Source organism: Vidua macroura, chromosome 1, assembly GCF_024509145.1.
Source record: "Vidua macroura isolate BioBank_ID:100142 chromosome 1, ASM2450914v1, whole genome shotgun sequence".
NCBI classification, from domain to species: Eukaryota; Metazoa; Chordata; class Aves; order Passeriformes; family Viduidae; genus Vidua; species Vidua macroura.
The window spans coordinates 17,497,091-17,518,562 of NC_071571.1; the positions used below are offsets into that span (position 1 = coordinate 17,497,091).

Genomic DNA, 21,472 nt, shown 5'->3' on the forward strand with positions numbered 1-21,472 from the left:
TGTCCCAGTTGTGCAGGTGTGCACAGAGGTTATGGTGAAAGCACGATTTGATACTCAAAAGCAGAATTTCTAGGATACCATACTGTGGTTACCAATACATTGATTTGAAGCTCAGACACACCATCATTTCCCTTGCCATACCACAGAACATCAAACACATTCTTAACATTATTTTCCCTTATTTTATACATATATGTTTAATGTACACTTGTATATGAATCCAGTCCCTACCGTAATCCAAATGTTTTATCTCAAGGTATTTTACATGTCTCAGTATGTCCTTTTATATCCCTGACTACGTATAAGCTTAATTCATACCATATCCTAAAGCTCCCATGGGGAAAACAAATAATACCTAGTTCACTTTTTACTGAATGTAAAACAGGTCCATAAAATTCTAAGCTAACCACAAAACAAATGTAATGGTAATATCAAAAATAATGTTTGATTCCTTCACCTTGCCTGTAAGTCAATGTGCATGCTGAAGATGGAACATGCAAACAAGCAGAGAGGAGAGTTTGCAGACCAAATCCTACACAGTCTACTCTTCTGGGCATAATTTCTTCAGCTATCTGGATGCTACCCTGATTAATTGGTTTCACAATTTAAAATACTAGCACTCTTACTACACTCTTAGACAACATTGTTGCCTACAGACCAATAAAACAATTTTTGATAAGATCTTTGCTTTGAAGTAATTAAAGTCACTTACTGTTTCTTAAGGAAATCCCTCGGATGGCTACAGCAGTGAGATGAACAGTTGGTTCCACTTCTTCTAATAAAGTACTTTTTCCTTTCAGTCTTGAATATCAATCCTTGGTCTAGGGTATAATATTTTGTATATCCATGTCTTCTGCAAAAAGGTTTTGGAGCAGGAAAAAGGTTCCTTTTTCCCTCTGCTCACATCAGGCCATCTTGCTTTATCCGGTCATCTAAGTAACGCCGTTTCAATAGACTGAAGTACTTTTCCACGTGACAAGCCTGCAATTTCTCCTCCCCTTCGAAATTAGTCACTAAATAACCTCCTTGGCATGTCACCCTTTCACAAACTGTGCAACACTGTGATTCAGTCACTCAATCATTTTTTAATGTGTGCCTATAAGATGCATAGAAAGAGACTAACATACTGGAACGAACCACAAAAGAGACTCGCAGAGGGGAAAGCCATAAATAAAATAGTGAGTAACCTCTGCTTCAGTAACACAGTGCATTTCAAAGACAACACTATGAGACCTATACATATTCATTCCCCAACAGGTGAAGACCTCCAACTATTTAGCAAACCCAGTAGACAGAATTCTAGAAAATAAATTCAGCAAAATAAACCTTAGAAGCTTTTCACCTCCTCAGATTGGTAGTGCCACTGTAGAAGGAAGCACAAGCTCCTACCGTGGAAGAGATGTCTACTCATTAACCAGGCACCTGAGCCACTTGGATAACCTGAACTTCGGGGTCCCCATAAATCAATCCCATAGTTATCTCTGCAGCCATTATGATTTGGGTTGGTTGTTGGGTTTGATTTGTTTTGGGTTTTTGTTGTTTTTTTTTTGTTTGTTTGTTTGTTTTTTTTTTTTTGTTTTTTTTTTTTAAAGAGGAAACAATATAAAAGGTAAATACATTTCCAAAAATTAGAACAGAAAGGATGCTTCACTTCCTTCTATCCCCTCACACAAAAAGACCATTAGAATATGGAAATTGTCTCCTTAAAAAGACATTTACAGCCTGAAAGAGATAACACTTAAATATCATAAGGGAAAATCTCATGACACAAACGCTTCCCAGTCCTGCAGTTATCTTCTGCTTTGGGGGGTTGTTTCTTTTGCTCTTGGTTTGGATTTTTGTCTAATTTTGCTTTTGTGCAAGTAAAAAATTGCCTATATCATCATAAATGGCATTCAAAGGAATAAAAATACAATTTAAGCATGTGATCATGAGCTGTACAGAATCAGCCCTAATGGGACATTACAGGAGCAGCATTTCTGTTTCATAGTACTGCTCTCAGTCTCAGCCACTAGTGAAGGAGGCATCATTCATTTCTGCTATGAAACAACAATTTGACACTAAGCATTTAAGTAACAGGAGAAAGATCAGAGCAGATCTGGTAGCCAAAACTAAAAATCCAGGTGTTCCACCCCTTACTACACCCAGCCCAGCATCAGAGAAGTCTTCCAGCTTTCTAGACAGCTGCTGTGAATTCTGATTTGTAATGTATGCCATAAATTTGTATGCCGTTATTGATCCTGACTAGAACTTTACAAAATTTATATGTAGTGTAATATAAAGAGTTTTTTCAGAAATGTAAAAAAAAAATCATTTTGTCTTAAATGCTGACTTCTCAGTTTCCATGTAAAATATTTTAAAACATTATTTTTATTAAATATTTGCACTAGCACTATAATAAAGTATTATTATGGCACAGAAACAATGTTAAAGCTATTTATTTTTATTTCAAATTTAATCAGTCAAGGCTTGTTTCTTGCAGTGTAGGGGTAAAGCAGTATTTACCATTCAGGCATCTGGTTTATATTTGGCAGGTTTAACTAACCAGTCAAGCATCCCCTTTTAATGAATGGATGTATATACTTGACCTAGTTAAAAAGCTGCTTAGGTTGGCAGACCAACCAGACTCAGAAACATCAAGAGTAAAAAAAACAAGCAAATTATCCTAGAACACTTTATTGCCACATGTGCTTTTCAGTAGTTGCAGAGAATATTCTTTTATCTGTGTTTTCCTTACAGGCTAACAAACCTGAAGTGCAAAATTATTATGCTAACATGAAGCATAAAAAAGATGTATTTTGCTAAGATTCCTTGCAATGAATTGCAAGCTGGTAGGCTGTACACTTTCCATAACTGGACTCTAGCATGACAAAGTATATGCCAGAACATCAGACAGGTACATAACTAGCTCTCCATTCACATGGCATGATATTCATGTATGTCTGATGCATACAAAAATATTTTCATTAGATGAATTAATCTGCTTTTAATTTTAGAATATATCAGGCACACCGTCATAAGTACTGCAGTTATATCACTACCAAGGCTGTAATTTAATTTGTAGGTTCTAACAATGCATACAAACAATTCAAGCATCATTGTCCATTTCAATTGCTTTATCAGAGCCCTCAAGCATTATCTAGCTTGTCATGTATTATCCCATGTACAATTACTTGCCATATATTTTTTAATAAAGTACTGTACAGAACGAGAGCTTCTTTTCAGTTCAAGCCCCTGTGTAAGCCAAGGGCATGCCCCTAAGAGGCACAACACCCTATGCTTCACTGAGACCAAGCCTGGGAGTTTAGTTTAATTTCAGACTTTAAAACCAATGTTAATGTCTATACTAATGATAGGCTCAAGTCGCCACAGACCTGTAATGCCAGTCACCCTCCTTTCTTCTAAATCATTAACAATGTTGGTCTGTTGAACCTTTCCATCAATTTGCTCATCATATCAATTTATTTTTTGCTTTTTTCCCTCATTTTGAAGCAGAAAAATGTTAGAGGCTAAACATCAGTAGAACACACAATTATAAAGCCAGAGAATATTCTGAAGTCTGCTGTGGGGCATACACATGTGGCACAGACATGACTTATTGCTTAACTGTTGATCAAAGTTCTTTCTGCTCCTGATAACAGCTCTTTTGGTTCCTACTCCTTTAATACTACTTTCATGGATGGAAATAATTAAGTAGTTAATGCCTTATAGTGCTGTAAACAACAATTTCCTTGACAGAAAACAGGGAAGCGCTTCCGGTGGTTGCTGGTCACTAACTCAAGACTTGGTTTTGTTCTCAGCACTCCAGAACAAAGTTTTTGATGGAGTCAATGGGGTTTTGCTTAAATTCAACAAGTCAGCTCAGTCCAGCAGAATCCAAACGGAAAGACAGTTCGCTGATGATAGCTTTTAGAGCTGAATTACAAAGAAAACATATTTTCTCCTGTATTTAGGGGCTTGGGGTTAGGATTTTGGGTGTGGATTTGGGTTTTGAGATTTGGGGTTTTTTTTGCCAAGGAAGGTCTCATGCCACCTCACCATTCCTATCACCCACCCAGCTTCCAATTTTGATCCAAGAAACCAACAGTTTGAGATAACAAAGACCAGTCTGTGGAGTTGTCTGCAGGATGTCCTAACTCTGCTGGCTCTGATACACAAGACTCATGAAGGCAGCTGGGGAACTGCCATCAGCATCTTTCTTCTCTCTGCTTAGGGTGGCACCATGACAAGGTCAATTTCTTGAAAGGAGAGTGATGCTTAGCTTTGCCTCCAAACACTCAGCAGAGAAGAAAATTTTTTTCTTACCTCATCCTGATCCTAGTCTCAGTTGCTTCCCCATGGCAAAAACAAGGGAGCAGAACACAGGCCCCAAGTTGTTGTCCTTCACAAAGTCACCCAAGTGACACACACCAGCATCCAGCCAGGCTGTGCTGCTGCCACTGCACTCCACTTTGCTCTCCATGACCCTGAAAAACTCTTTCTAATTGGCCTTGACTTTTTCACATCAGCTCTCCAGCCCACTGCCCATGTTTATACCTACAAGGATGTGTGTGGTGTTTCCTTGAAGACTGAAAATCCTACAGAAGCTCTTTGAATTTGAGAAGCCAAGCTAAACAAACAGGGAGGGAACAGAACAGTTCTGGCTGCCTAACACATACTGGATTTGAGATTATGTACAGACCACACTATCTTCTCCTAAATATGCATATTGTTTGTACTCCCTCTGTTTACTGATTCCAAAGGCATGCAGTGAAACAGATATGCCTTGGAGTAAACACAAGTACCACAAAATTCTCGTATACTTATTTCAAACTCCCTAGTTCTTACAACATACGTGCAAACAAACAAAAAATCCTCTCATGCCACAGAGCACATTACTGCTGGCTGGAATGCACCACTATAAAGGGGATAGGGAGCTCTACAGCTTCACTGCTGGCAAAGCAGCACTCTCACTAGAACACCTGGAGCTTGCAGTGTGGACCAGCCTGTGCACAAAGCCTTTGAACCAGCCCACAGATGAGCATCTGAGCTCCCAAGAGAACAGTGTTGTCTTGTAACCTGTGTATTAACGTTATGTATATACACATGCATATATGTTTTGCATAAAAGCAGTAAATTTTTGGCCTATCCTTTGGTGATGGCAGATCAGCATAAGCAGTATAATCTGAAATTTTTGATTTTTAAATGGATTAAAAAAGTTAAAGGCAAACAAATAAAAGTGGGAAGTCATCTGCTGGAAACTCTGCAAGCCTCTCATTTTTTTTTTTAAGTTTACTAGAGCAAATATAGCAAACTCTCACTGGAGTTGCATGAAGAAGGTTCTGCAAAACTGAACTATTACGTCAGGTCTGCAGTCTGTCTCTCAACCCTGTAATTCAAACCTCATGCTTTCCCCTTGTTTCTGTCCTGATTTAAGCAAGGACATTTTCCTAGCAATAGGAAAGTATCACAGCATGTATTGCAGACATCTATGCATTAAGCACCTCTCAAAATTCAAGAAGTAATATTAATTGCTCTGGATTGAGGATTTGTCTCACCTAATGTTTCATTAAAAGAAAGTCAGCCAGACATCCTCCAGAGTCAGCTCATTCCCCTGGAGCTGGGTGGGACAAGCTGCCCTTTTGCATTCCCAACCTCTCACCACTGACTGCACTGGGCAGCAATTTCTACACTGATCTTATAAGGATTATATTTTAAAAGAAATTCTTCATAGTGAGCCTGCCCATATGTCTTTTCATTTAGCTCACTTTCTGTTCTGTTTCTCATCCTACTTTTTTCCTTTTTTTTTTTTTTTTCCTTCTTTATAAGAAAGCTGAGATCCTAGGACAATGACGGCTTCATTCCATCGGCTGCTTGCTGGTCCATGCAATGGACATTGCTGTGATCTGCCTTGGAAAATCCAACTCCATCTGTGGTTCCTGTTTTAGGTAACTAAAAATTAAGCATCTCTCTCCTGAAGCTGACAATAAACATTTATTTCTTAGCAGAGCAGTATGGAAGGATCTTCATTTTCCTCTTCCTCTGTCCTACCATTAGTACACTTATTTATGCTTAAACTTTCTAACTTTTTAAATGCAGAGAACTGAGTTTGTGGCATGAAATGTTCCCTTCTTGGTTCATAGGTAATCCAGAAATATTAATAAAAATAAGCAAGTCATATGTTGCAGATATTTTACTAACACTTAACTCATGACTTGGACTGATGACCTTAAAGATCTTTCCCAACCTAAATGACTGTGTGATTCCCTGAAACAGGGAAAAGAGACAGGAGGTAAAGAAGTATTATGTGGAAAGGTAATAGGAAATTCTCAGTGTAGAAGTACAGAAGAAAGGAAAAAAGACAAAACAAAAAGGGAACGAGACAGTGTGAAGGATAGTAAATAGGAGTTTGTGAAAGATGAAAGAGAGTAATATTGGAGATGGAGTGCTGAAAAATTAATAGGGAAACAAGAAAGGGATAATAAATAAGAAAGGAAACAAAAAAAAAAAGAGACAAGCTGGGAAGAGAGGAATTAATGAGAAAAAGAGGAGTTAAAGAGACTAGCATATGAAGAAAAAGTCAACAAAAATTCAATGAAAGAAAGAGAAAAACAGAATAAGTGGAAAAACATGAATTAATGCAACTTTTCTTTAATGCTAGAAGATTTTGCATTAGTTATTGTTATTACAATGCTAATAGTAGCCTAGCATAGTAGGCATGGTAGGGAGAGGGCGAGAACAAGAAAGGAGAAGAGGGACAAGAAAGAAGAACATCCAACATAAACTTATTTCATTTTGTTTAATATTCTGAGGTTTCATGGGTTTTTTGGCAGATGTGGTCAGAACATGAGGGTAGTTTTTAGGAAAGAAGTGAGCAGAGCACTTCAGGTAAATGCCAGCAGGAGTGACTCACAAATGCTTGAGGACATGGGCAAAGAAGGCAAGACCATCAACTGGCCTTTGCAATCCACTCTCATATTCAGAACAAAGATATTTGAGATGCACTTTAAAGCTATAAATGGCTTTTGAAACCCAGCACTTAATTCAGCCATTACCACTGAAGATGTAGTTACGGTTCCAAGCAGCTTCATCTCCCTCAGACAGTGCAAGAAATAACAGCTCTCTACAAGTGAAGCCTTAATGCAGCATCTCTGAGACAGCCCATGCAGTGGGACTGCATGCTGAGCTGGCTGCTGCCCTCTGTCCATGTCTGCTTGTTAGTGGGGGACAACAGAAGTTCTGGTTTGTCTGAACCATCAGCAAGCTCTGACAAGTGATGGGACATGTCAGTTACATGCACATGTGCACGCAGCCCTTACTTCTCAGAAAACTTTTTCCCTTATCAATTCCATTGTGTTATCAATCCCCTGACCACACAGACTTATGACCCCAAGAACACCTGCACATCAAGAGCTCTTTGGCCATCATAATGTTCAGTGGCCCTTCCCATTCCTAAACTGAGGTCACCTTTTTTCAGGTGTAAAACAAGAAGCAAAGAAAGAAGTAAGAGGAAAGCAGTATCACTCTTCTTTCCATAAAATGGTGAATTTACAACATGCCTCATCTTAAATACAGGAATTATTACAAGGAATGGGCTCTGAATTTGGACTAGCCTGGTTGTACCTGTACTGAACCTGCTGTCGCAGATTGAGTGTCAGTGAGAAAACCTTGACAACACACTGGCTGAACTCTGCTTGGAAGGGAATGGAGCATAAGGCCACTTGGAGCCTGACCCAGAGCCATCCCATGAGAGCTTCCAGTCTAGCCACACTTTAGGCAAAGTGAGCAAAAAGATGGATGAGATGCAGCACATTTTGCATTTGGCCTGTCTGAAATCACAGTGCCTCTGCGTGGAAGTTTATTTCCCCAGCAGCATTTCATCACTTGAGCTATCTCCCTTCTACCAGTCTGTGCTGCTTTACTCCTGATTGGCAAGACAAACTCCCAGATCACTTAACAGGCACTCATTTCTGCCTATTTATGTATTTAATTTCCTATGAACAAATGAAATGTGAGAGTTAAAAAAAATGTTTAGATTATCCAATTAAGCAGAGAAAAGTTAATAAATTTCTCATGCTTTATTTTCCTATGCTTCCTTCGTGTGCTATGCAAACAGAATGGTGAGTGCACTAAGAAAACTCTTGGCATTTCAGCCAAGATTTTTCAGGGTGTTATCACAAATGACAAAAATATAAACACAGTAAAACATAACACATTTCAATCCTAAAAAGGTCGGATTTACATAATTACATCATTGGTTTGCCAATATCCACATTTATCTCATCAGTATAGCATGGCCCACCCATCCCATAAGCTATTCAGATTGTTTGGATTGAATGCATAAAAGCTGTTACTGATCTATTTTTCTAAAGTTAACATTATGACAACCCTCATAACTAGTGCTGCATTCAAACCAATTGTTACCTTTGCTTTCAAACCAACTGCTCCTTTCTTCTGATTTTCCACTGATGCTTTTTATGGCAGAATTTTCTGAGAACAAACAGAGTCATGTAATTCATAAAAATGCAGAAAGCATTTCCTCCTCCTTCCCCATTTGCTTTGAAGAGATGAAGGACACCATGTACATAACATAGACAACCACCACTAATGCAGGGAGCCAAACCCTTCAGACCAATCCCTATTTCAGCATTTCCTGAGGGCACCACAGAACTGATGGGGTCATCTCTTTTTTTTTTCCAAAAAAGGAATAGTTTCAAAGATGTACAGTTCTGGTAGAGATCAGCATTTTTATTTGGTTTAAATATGCTGTATATCAGATTCCTGCTATTTAAAAGAAAAATACTTTTAGTAACTGCACTCATAAATCAGAATAAATGCATGGCTTTCTGACTCCCTGTACTAATTCAGCTCTTATTTTTGTTCCATATTTGTAACTTTTCTCATTGCATTGAAGACAACTGAAACTGAACAACTTGATAAATAAACATAAAGAAAGTGTAACCCTTGATCTCATCTTACATTACCAAACAACTGAGTCAAAATACAATTCCTATTATAGATTTACAAAATGGGTTAGAATGTAAATAATATAGAAATATTATAAAACAGAGCTGATAGTCAAAAGACATAGGCAACATGTTTACACCTATTTCTTCCAATATAAGGATATAGAAAATCAGAAAATATAAGTTGCTGTGCTGAGTTTTGGAGTCAGCACTATTGGCAAGAGAAATGGTAACGAAAAATCTTACATTCACGTGGATTTTGCAATGCAAGTGTCCAAGCCACACCACAGCTCACAGCCATAAGGTCAAACAGCATTTGCAGTTTTATGTCTTTTGAAATGACAGAAGTGCTATCAGTGCATCAACTAAGAGTCTTAGACCACAAACTTCTTCCTACACTGTTTGAATCCTACATTTTCTTTTCCTTTTACTTCCTTCTATCCCAAAAATATCCAAGTTGGTCAGCATGGCTGAAGTAAACAATCTAGTTTACCCAAAGGTCAAGCTATCTATAGCAAATATTAAGTGATACAGGGACTAGGCCTTTACCCAACACACCCACTCAAGTCTTTTCACTTACTCACATGGAGTTCAAATTTGCAATGATGTAAGAAAGACATATATTCAGAGAAAAAATAATTTCAGCATCACATCATTTCTCATGGAGTCCTATTGCGTGCTGATATTTGCAACTGTCTTGCTTTTGCCAGCTGAGGCTTTTTTTAACCCCAGATCTTAACCTGTATCCAAGGAAAGATATTTTTACTGCTCATATTTTCAGAAGAGTGATTAGTTTTCCAGAGCCCTTATTAGAAAAAGCACAATCCAACATGGAGAAGAATCAAGATCCTCAGATGTATAACTGTGCTCTCTTAAATACCACGTAATGGCTTACTCCTCTTTGTTAAAAGGAAGATAGGGACATAATTAATTCTCTTTAGTATTCATAAGGCTAATGACTAATAATATACTGAAGTAAAAACTCAGTGGAAAGCAGAGAATCTGGGACACAATCATGAGCTAACACATTCTGGATTTGTAAAAAACTTACTGGAAAATCTAAGGTGCTGCATGACAAGAAGAATGGCTTTTTTGAAGAAGAAATAACTTCACTTGATTCTGGGAACTGTGGTAGCAAAATGCCCACCTTCAAAAAGTGATTTTTAACCCCTGGTCAAGTAACAGCTCATTTGGAAAGCTACCTGGAAGTCATAAAACTTGACTGGACTTTGACTTGCATGACTCCTGTAATTCAGATAAGCTACCTGATTTACAAAGGAGGTAAAGAAGGACCTCCCCTCCTCATAAGGGAGGTTACAGCCATGAGCATTTTTATCTTCTATCAAAGTGTTCAGGGAGCTCCGGCAACATCTGACTCTGTCAAGTATTTAGGAATTTCAAGTAAGCAGTCAAATTAGTGCAAACTGTTCTACTAAAAGCAAGGAAAGCAGGAGGGAAAAAAGAGCAAAACTTCTAAAGAATTGGCACAAGGAAACATTATGTAAAAAGAGGTGGAGTAAGAATAAAACCAGAAACTAGAAGACAATAAAAAATGGACCAAATCCAATCCTTATGTTTTTATTCAGGGCAAACTCTCACTGAAGGCAGCAAAATCTTTGCCTGAGAACCTCAGATGTACAAGAGATAAAATTTCTAGTTTTAATGAAGGGCTGGAAAGACCTTCACCCAAAAGAGGTAATATGTTGTCTGTGGGTAACTTCGTCAGCTGCAGGGTAAGCTCTCAGCAAACCTCAACATGAAAGGCAGATCAGCTTGAATACAGGCCTGTTAGTGGGAAATAAAGAACCCTCCACCTAAGAATTCCACTCTCTAGAAGTTTCCAGGTAACTGGTTTGTGATATCTACCATATGACACTCCTCTCAGACTAACTGGGAGATCATTGCGTGGGTGTGGCAAACCGCTCATGTTCCTTGAGCAGTTTTATATCAAGAATATGATACTTTCTTTCAATGGCAGTTTCACATAAACTTAAAATCCATCCTCATTATTTGAAAATTAAAGAAACCCTAAAAAGTATCTTTTAAAATGTTGGTATAGTAATAGTATCTACAAGGTTATATTTCTTATGCACACATATACTCCCTATACATACATATAATACTCTTCCTAATGTTTCTGAAATAAACAAAATACACCAAAGCATAAAACCATCATATTAAAAAAGCCACATTGCAGTATTCGTCCAACTGTTACACAGGATCTGTATCTTCAAACAAAACAGCTTTGGGCTAGAAAACATTTGAGACTAATATACTGTTTTATGTGTAGCTAAAATAAAAAATTTTTTTTTCCTTATAATTCTATCCTTTTTCTCACTAATTTAGGCATTGCACAGCAGTAGGTATTGTGATTCAAAGGACACATGAATGAAAGAGAACAGGTACATTTACAGTCTTTCATCACAGATTGATTTGATGCAGGTACTCCTCAGTATCTGCAGGTCTGTAGTTGCATAAATAATTGGTAACTACTGAAAACCCACTCAAAGCAAAAGCAGTAAAATCCGTATCAGTAAAAAGAAAGTCCAGAACATCAGAGACTTCTTTTATAAATTTTGTTCAGATCTCAGCAAGATTTGTAACAGCAAGTAGGAAAATAACTGTTCATGTCCAATATGTAAGTTTGAAAAGAGACATAAAATCTAAGAGTAGAAGTTGGTGATTTAGAGACCAATTAAATATCTATTTTCTCACACAGCTGAAGGAAGAAGAAACAGTTTTCATTGTTCTGATTGAAATTCCCAGTTAATCTGAAAATATGTTTTAGTTTGGAAAATAAAAAAAAAGAAAAAAGGAATTATATACCCTTCATTATTTATAAGCATCATCTTACCTTACATCTCTTGGTGAGTTCTGTTTCTAGATGACTTTGGCAGGTATTTAAATTCAGAATTAGTTTCAGCAATATGTGCCATTACATCTGCTCTTTAAAATAAACTGCTTTTTCTCTTTTTGTCAGACAAAGTATGTGGTCTAAAAGAGCTGCAGCGTCTCTGCTCGAGAGATTTCAGGGACACTCAAAGGATTTCTTTCCACTGTATGAAAGTTAAATCTGAGTAAGGAAGGCATTTTTCCTGTCCCGGAAATCAGCATAACCAAAACCAATGCTGAGCTAATGAGAAATGTTTCTTCCATGTGTTCTGTTTGGCAGACACCGCAAGTCATATCAAGGAAACACGTGATGTTTATAAATACAATATGGCTTATGTTGTCATAACCTCTCAATGACAAAAAGAGCATTAGAAAAAGCAGACAGCAAAACAGCAGGAGAGATGAAATTTGTATCATTTGGAAGGTCTCTATCAGATAATAGAGGTATTAGAAATTGCCTTTTCATTTTGTTTTTTTTTTCCTTTTTCCCCCAAAAGGAAACAAAGCTTTATAGTAATAGGATCAGTAACGTAAACACAAAGCAACTTATATAAATGCTGCCCTATAGGCATTCTAGCACTAAAATACATTCAACCAATTTATTGGTTGAATTATTTTCCAATAAATACTTTTGTTCTAAATACCTCTATGTAATGCAAAGAGCTCTTTTTTTTTTTTTTTTTTTTTTTTTTTCAGCTGTAGTATGCCATGTAAAGATATAACTGTGGTAGTATTTGCAACTTTTGTGTTTACTGATGTTAAGATCATAAGCTAGCCAATGAAGAGAAGTTGAAGATGCTGGATGTATGTTCACAGAACACATAAGAATTATCCTGCTTTTATTATTTCTCTATCTTTTCTGCAAAGCAGCACTGAATTTTAGCCTCCTTGGAAGCCTTAAATTCTCGGGCAGTTGTTTGAGGGTTTCTAGTACTTGTAGGGTATTTTTAAGTTCACACATTGCATCTAGCTCTAGAGAGTTAAAATGCTGGCAGCCTACTAATCAATCACTTTCCAGGAAAAAATGAAAAGTTGGAGGTGTGCAATTTCAATAATAAAAGCTATTTAGCTCAAGTTTACACAACTTAACAAATGTCTATCTCATTTTCCTATACAACTCATTTTAATTTCTCTCCTCTCACCCTGGCAGCCAAAACTCCCATTGCTGTCAGGAACATTATCATTTTTTGCCACTCTAACTCCCACAAAATGTGGAATTTCCAGGTACTCTGCACTGCCCCAACCCAGCTCTCACTCAACCTGCCCTAATTGTTCTTTCTTGGAGAAACAGTCTCAAAAAAAAAAAATCCAAAACACCTCAAAGCATGCCTCAATACAACAACAGCCACAACAAGCATTCTTTGGATATTCTGTCCTCACCCAGTAGAGAACTTATGCAAGTCAGATAATTAAGTAAAACCATGGTAGGTCTAGGACACTTCAAAATAACGGGTACCTCACAGACTTTAGAGCAGGTGGATGGGAAGAAGAAGACTGCCAAGCAAAATAGCCACTAGTTTTTATGAAGTAAAACTCCTTCCCAGTTCTCAAAATTGGCTGGTAGGTGAAGCCCAAAACAAACCACTGCATAAGCCAACATTATTAGCATCCAGCTGTGCCACCAGAAACACTGACTAGTTTCTGTAACAGAGAGGGAGATTGTAACTTCAGTTTCTTTAGCCTTTAGCCACTCCAGGAAAGGAGGGTGTAGAGAATGAGGATAGAAAATATGCTGTGCACATTAAGTGGGGGAATCTCTTCAGCTCAACAGCCCAGGATGGAAGGAGCTGTGTCTATTCACTCAGCACCACATAAAAGCCCACAGTCAGTTCCTTACAGCCATGTCCTGGCATTCAGTCTATGCACCACGGCTGAGCGCCAGCCTGGGCCCTTCCCCTTCCATCCCATGCAAATCACAAATGGCAATTCTACGGGCACAGAGCAGCATGGCTGGGTACCTGCATTTACACTGGAATTCAGAACAATGCTGGGGGGGAAATAGACCATCTAAACATTCATATGACAGTATTTTGTCAGAAGAAAGTACTGTTGCACACAGTAAAATAGGTACAAAGTGATGTACAAAGATAAATGATACAAGCTCAGGTGAAGGAATAAATTAATGAAAGGCAGCAATGTGAAGATATATGAAAAAAAAAAAAAAACCAGCTGTTGCAGATTAACAGAGTACATTTTGGGAAAGGAAAAATAAAAATGGAAGAGCACAAGCACAAATATTCAGTGAGACAGCACTATGTGGCTGCTTCTTGCTTAGCAGTATTCAACATGGCAGACCTGTCAAACAGACCATGCACTTTGAGATGGAAAGGGCCAAGACCAGTAAGCAAGTGAGGCACTCAGAAGGATTTCAAGAAAAACTTTCCTTTTCTTGAAAGAGCTTGCTTGAACCCTCAAGCCAATTCCCTTTTCTCAAACACAATCCACGCAGAAGAAAGCATGAAACAAAGAAGAGCAGGAAAATCAAAATTAACGGACATGAAAACTGAATGGTTCAGTAGAAGATCTGAAAGTTACAGATCCCACATTCTTCTTGGACATTTTGAGTCTTCTTGTCCATATGGGTAATACTTAATACTTCAAGTGTTACTGCCAATTCCTATACAGGTCTAACATCTGTTTGGTAGTTAAAACAGGTGTTCAAGCTGGCAGCTAACACTATTTTCTTAGATTATTTTGGGCCAGTTACATGGAAATTATTATAAAACATGTGAGTAGAAGCCTGAATGTCATCAAACCCAGGGATAAACATTCCAAAGGGACAAGAAGACAAACAGTAGAAAAATCTACTACTGAAAGTAAAGGCAAAACTTTCTCAATCATCAAGAAAATAAAGCTTTAACTCACAGATGAAAGGAGATGCAACCAGACTCAGAGTATCACCATGGAAAAATATACTTACAATGACTAATTTGTTATAAATTAATAACAATAAATACTGTTTTTCAATGGTCTGACAGTCAGCTGCTTTTCTGTAGGTATTTTGAAACAGTTAAACATGATGTCAAGCACACACTCCCTCCTTTCCACTGTAGTGAATTTAGCACTAATATATCATATGAAATTGATGAGCATCAATTTGCCTAATGCAAAGATATGCAAACATAAAAGGAGAGATAAGAAGCAAAGGTTTTTCTACAGTCTTATGGGTATTCTTCAATAGCAGTACATAAAATGTACATGTTTTTCACTTACAACCCTCACATTTCCCCCTCTTTTACTCTGGTTTGCTAAGCAAAGATGGACAAATAATCCATCTGGCTATTGGTGGGTTTTTTTCCTGCTGAACTAACAACCTGTGAATCCCCAGGAAAACTTCAACCAGATTTAACCAATAAGTAGAAAAACTACTATGCCCCTATAAATTTTGCTAAATTAGTGATTTGACAGAAGATCCTACTGTACTTCTGCCAAACAGAGAAACAGTTGCAGTGTGGGCTCCAGCTTTTTAGACTCCAGAGGATGAACACTGGAGAGTGTCATTACTTTGAGAAGAGCCTCAATTAGGACCTAAATGTTGCTACATGAGGAAAAACCCAACCAAAAGACACACATCCTTAGAAAAACAGGTTTCAGTATTTCTGAGCTCAAGAAATCATTTGTTTCCATGCTCATAACTTTGAAGTGCAGAAGTTCACATAGATCAAAGGGAAGACTTTTTGCATGTTTCTCCACAAAACCCCTATGAACATCCTGGCTCTAACTTCACCTCTCAGACCAGAAAGACAAGAAATCTGCCAATGCAAAGCAAAAGCCAAATGAGAAAAAAGCTCTTTTGCTGGATGCACAGAATTTCAAAATGGTGTCTCTGCATTTCTGTAAAGTAAAACACAATATTCTGCCATGAAAACACCACTTCTGCAAAGGTCATCACTGTATCACCATTGTTTTTTAGTTATGGCCAAAAGCTGTTAACTCAGATATAATCAGGAGATGTTGAGTGTGCATATCTGTTGTACAACATAGGATTTTAAAATAAGCAATTCAAATAATTGCAGTTTTTGCACAGAGGCGGCACCTGTGTTCAGAACAACTCGGCTAGGCAGCAAATGCCTGGAAGAGAGTCAAAGGAGTAATTTTTACCTTCAAATATATGTAGTTAACTATAATAGCACCTTCAAATAGGCCTAGAACACACAAATAAAGCCACAGTATATACCTTGAGCATCCACTGTACATGGAACAAGAGCAGTATAACGTAACTTTATAAAGCCACAGTTACAAGCATTAATGTCATAATGCACAGTGACAGTATGTCATGCCTTGAATATGAATGAGATGTTCAGATACATCCAGTTACTGCCACAGGAGTATAACTAGAACTGAAGAATTTCAGGATGTTACAGAATATACAAAAAACGATCACGTCTTCTCTTTGAAGCATATCCATTTCTTTTCTCATGTTGTGTTTGCAGGAGTGTGAAAAATCAAGTAATTAGATTTCTGACCTATCCAAAGGACCATTTTATAATTGAAGTGCATAAATGAGAGGTGGTTGAGAACAGTGCCTGTAAATAAATTATTTCAATCTTTCTAAAATATTGTGGCCTTAAACTGTTGAAACACAAGAAGTACTTATACAAAAGATTAGTAATAAGACAGAGAGACATGCTCAGAACTGATAATGAAATCAAGTAGCAAATGCACAGTTAAGGAAATCATAGGAAATTTTCTGCACAGTTGAATCAGCTTTGGAACGCACATAAAAGCCACAAAGCAGGTAGGACAGTAGTGGCATTCTCTTCTGGCCCCGTGGGGTTAATTTGGTAGCACTGTTTCCTGTGGACAGACCTAGGATGGGTGGGGAGGACATGAGGTTGTGTAATTTCACCACCACCCCCCCGCTACTGCAACACCAGCTGCAGGTAACATGGGGGAAGAGGTGTCCCACAGCTGCATCTCCTGCCCTCTTGGCACCAAGGTGGGAGGTAGCAGTGCAGCAAAAGACTGCAAACACAGTGAGAGAGAGAAATCAAATGTTCCAAATGCATTCTCTGTAGTTTCCTAATACAAAACATTCACCTGAAAATACAAATACATTCATCCTTTTTCAGTGCAGGTAGAAAATTTAGGAAAAGACAAAACTATTTACACCACAATGAGTATTTATCAGAATTTCCTGTCCAAAACCAAAATTTACAAAAGAGCTTCAGTAGACTTGAAGTGAGGTACAGTTGCTTAGTCATTGGAAACCAATCCCTGCTGAAACTTTGCTGGAGTGTACTAACACTACACCATACTTTACTGTAAAGGGTTTGCAAACACAGAATAGGAAGCTGTAAAAACTCTGAGTACTGTCTTTGTCACAAAATACATAATTAAAGGCTATGTTTTGCTTCACATGCTTTACTGCATCTAAACAAAATAAAAAAAAAAACAAAAACAAAAACAAAAAAAACCCAAAAAAACAGCTAATGCCCAGGGCAAATAATTGGAACAAGAAAAGCAGTTAAAAGACATTACAACAAACATTATTTATTCCCTTTTTCTGTATATGTGCCATATGTGTAGCCCAGATTTTCTGAATTGCTATGCACATACTACATTTCAGAGTTTAAACATTTAGCAGAAAAGCTGGAGGAAAAAAGAGTAGAAATGCATCATTAGTACTTACCCTTATATCTCCATTTACAGCTCTGGAAGTGTGATTAAATGCATGTGCAGGGTCTTTGTTGTAAACTTTAAGGAAAGATCGGTCTTGAATATTCCTGGAATTAAAGAATCAGCAATGACAACATATGAAAGCAGTTTTATTTACTGTGTTGCCTGAAAGTTTCAGGTAACAGACAAACATAGTAGGTCTGCAGTCGATCTATAAGAAAAATGTAAATACCATAAGACACACACAAACAAACAAAAGCCTACTTTGATTCTCTTTCCCATGGGAAGTATCATTCTTTCACTAGAACTCCACACCCATAAAAATTAGATACTGTTAAGTTTCTTTCAAGATCCTGCCACAGAGTGAAAACACTTTGAAGACAATAGAACTTCAACATTTACACAGCATTCAAAAGGATTTAGTTAATATTTACATGTTTTATTGTGCACTCAGCCCACATAAATTTTTACTATTCTAAGTGAGAATATCAAAAGAAAAGCAGTCTTTCTAACTGTAATGAGAAATTTTAATTACCAGTTTGTTCACAAAGCCGAAAAAAATCCACAAAAGCTAAAAATTCAGTAGTAGATAAATTCTTCCTCTAAACTTTATCTATAATAAAGATAGTTTTTAAAGGGAAAAAGTATTGCAGAAACAAATTAGCAAAAATTCTGATGAAAGCTTACACAGAAATAATTTAGATGAAAAGCCTTACAAGAATACTTTTGTTTTATTTGGACTCTACACTTTGTCTTTGATTAGTTAATTTTTTAACCACTACATTTAGGAAAGAGATGACAGTTTTTTATTTTGTTTCAAGACCTACCTTCCAATAATTTTATGGCTTTGACAATTGCCCTGAGCTTTGCTGATTTCTGGTTCACATTTAATCAGTAGCAAAGCCTCCAATCTATGCTCACTTGCATCCTTTCAAAGCTGCGATTCCTTTCATTTCCCTGTAGTGATCTCTAGCGAATTTACTTACACATGTGACTGAATTCCTTTCCTCCAGGTGCAGCTACAAGACTAGTGAACTGATCTTAATCACTTAGATTATAATTTAAAACTGAAGGGAAGGATTGTTGGGCAGGTCCAATTTCTTTCTTACAATGTCATATTACAATCAGTGATTGCTTTGAATGGGTAGCTAGTCAGAACTTGTGTTGCTGTTGTAGATGTCAAGCAGTTATTAAAGAAGCCCTGCAGCTTGAGAGACAGATCAGTGTCTTGTGTTTAACAACTGGAGGGCTGATGAGAAGTTTAGTATTTATGAGTGTTTACTTGTAGACTGCATAGGAAAATAGCTACCTTGCGGCAAGTTCAAGTTCTTCAATTATTTACGGTAACATAAACTGTTTTCCATCTTGCAAATGTGACCCTTTTGCTTTGAGACCTGCACTGGGAGGCTCAGTTACCAGTGTCTGCCTCAGACTTCTCTATGTTCTTCTCAATACAAAGCAAGCTCTCTCATCTTCTGTTCAAGAAAGGGCATATTATTCATTTAAATAAATTTTATCTGCTGTCTTTTCTATCTGATGGCTATGAGATAGTACCTCAAACAACTGGAATTTTTTAAAAGGCATTTTCCATAAATATTTCTTGTAGAAACATGACACTTTAAAGTAAAACATTGCTGCAAGGCAAAGCACCAAAATACTAGGCATTTGATCTCTGATATGAATGTATTTCACCTCATGTTGCTATTCTAAGATAAACATTACTGATAACAGGTATGTACTACTGTACGTTTATTATTACCATAATTTGCATTACTGTAGCTCCCAGATGCCCATGGCATGTTCAAAGGCCTCACTGATCTGTGTGTGCTGTATAAACACCCCAGGAAGACAACTTTTCACCAACTTACAAGGTGAATAGGAGTCACAAAAGACAACAGAATACCTGCAGGAAGATAAAGGAACAAAAAGAACTCAGAGGATCATAGTCTCTTCAGCCAGAGGAGCAGTAAACAAATCCTGGAACCACGGGCATGCTCTGAGTAGGCAGTGCAACAGAGAGAGTGGGAAGGAGACCAACGCAGTGGTTTTGCAGATGTCTGTGGATGACACCTTTCAAACACGTTAGAGGGCTGCCTGAGAGAAAGGGAAGGCACTTTGAATTCTACATCTTTAATTTTCAAACTGGCATTATTCACCAAGTGGAAGCAGATGGCACTTGGTACTCAACAAGAAATGAAAAGTAGCATTGAAGTGGGCTTGGAGGAGCCTTCATAATGAAGACAAGTGGTTTAATGAGATGGAGAATATAAAGTCAGAGGACAAGTGAAAAATAAATGCATGTAGAAGTCTGTCAAACTAGGAGAATGATCTTTGTTGCTTCATTTGAATGGGTAACAGCAAGCAAGATTATAGCAAGATCACCTATTACTTGTGCCAACTGCCAAGAAAAGCCAATTACAGCAGTTGCTGTTAAAAAGTTGAAGAAGTACATGAGTGTTTTTTCTCTGTGTGATGGGAAATGAAAGGCTGTAAAATAGGGATGTTCTTGAGCAAAAATCTGAAGTCCATATTAGATGCAGAGCCCTGAACCACTTTTAGAAAAAGACTGGACTTAAGTAGAAAGCCAGGGTTTGTCCCCAGTGATTAAAAAAAAAATTAAAAAGAAGGGAAAAAAGAAGAGAAAAGGAAGAAGAAGGAGAAGATGAAGGAGAAGACGAAGAAGATGAAGGAGAAGATGAGGAAGGAGAGGAAGGAGAAGAAGAAAAAGAAGATAAAGAAGAAGATAAAGAAGAAAAATAAGAAGAAAAAAGAAAAGAAGAAAAAGAAGAAGAAGAAAAAGAAGAAAGATGAAGAAGAAAGATGAAGAAGAAAGAAAGAAGAAGAAAAAGAGGGGAAGGAGTATGATGACCTAATGCAAGCCACAGAAGAACACGGAGCAACCTCTGAGGGAGATGGAGAACTTAAAGGCCTGACTCAAACCCCTCTGTTTAAAGGAAAGAAAGAAGAGGATTGAAGGAAGACAAGGCAAGCAAAGGAGAGAAAAAGGATGCTTCATTTCTTCTGTTCTCTGAGGGGAGACACTGACAAGTTCTTGTGAAGAGTCAGGAACAGAAATGGAGAAATGGTTGTAGAAGTTATTCAAAGGTGGTGAAAATGCATGTTGTGGACTCCATTAACTTGGAATTGCTGAGGTTTCCTAAGTGAGAAGGCTGGCAGAACTGAAGGAGGGAATTTTGTTGTGAAGGAAGTCAGCTGGGTCGTGGGATTTCCTCTAGAAATGCTCGACAATACAGGCATAGGAACAGAGGAAGCAGATGTTGGGGTTGAGCCAGGCCTGAGGCTGGCAGAGTGACGCCTGCAATGGGAGCAAGGGAGAAAAAGGTGGAGTGGCATTAGGATATCAACAACTGCATTCTCAGGGGCATGAAGTCATAAACTCTTAGTCTGAAACTCAAGGGAAGATGGAGGGATAAAGGGAGAGAGAAGGAGCCAATGGGCTAGATGACGGTTGGCAATAATGCACTTGGCAACAGAGATGTAGTAACCCCTATCATGATTCAATCAGTTGATCTGATCTTGTGAATAAACTGTTTGATGTATAATAAACTTGGGTACATGTTGAAAGATGATGATGTTTGATGAAAAAAATCAGATGGGTCTTCACATAGGTATTACAATGGCCAAACAGGGGTGTGGCACTCTGCAAAGCAAATAAGATTGAAAGAAACTGAAATCCAAGAGACTAGGTAATGACAAGACACTGGACAGACAGCCTGAGGAAAGCAACACAGAGGGGAGAAAATGGAGTATGGTGCTGTTCAAAGATTGAGAACAGGAATGGGGAAATTGGATGGGGAAGGGCTAGAAAAGCTCCAACTTGCTCTTTTAACTACAGCATGATAAGGAAGAACACCTTAGCCAAAGGATCTCCAGAAGAAACAAGGCAGCAGTGGATACTACACTTCTCTTGCACCACAACATTTTCCTGCATTAGTGGCAGACTAGCAGAGAGCAAGCAGCTTTTCTGCTTTCTCCTTTATCTTCTTATGCTCCTC

The 21,472-nt window shown here is 37.8% G+C and overlaps 1 protein-coding gene across 4 annotated transcripts in view; it reads right to left on the reverse strand.

The window, feature by feature from the left end:
* KIAA1217 (KIAA1217 ortholog) overlaps positions 1-21,472 on the reverse strand; it is a 178,134-nt gene that overhangs the window by 57,036 nt on the left and 99,626 nt on the right. For all 4 annotated transcript variants that reach the window (XM_053980344.1, XM_053980333.1, XM_053980326.1 and 1 more), the window contains exon 5: positions 17,470-17,563. In XM_053980344.1, coding sequence (XP_053836319.1) covers positions 17,470-17,563 — 94 coding nt within the window. The remainder of the gene's footprint in view (positions 1-17,469; positions 17,564-21,472) is intronic.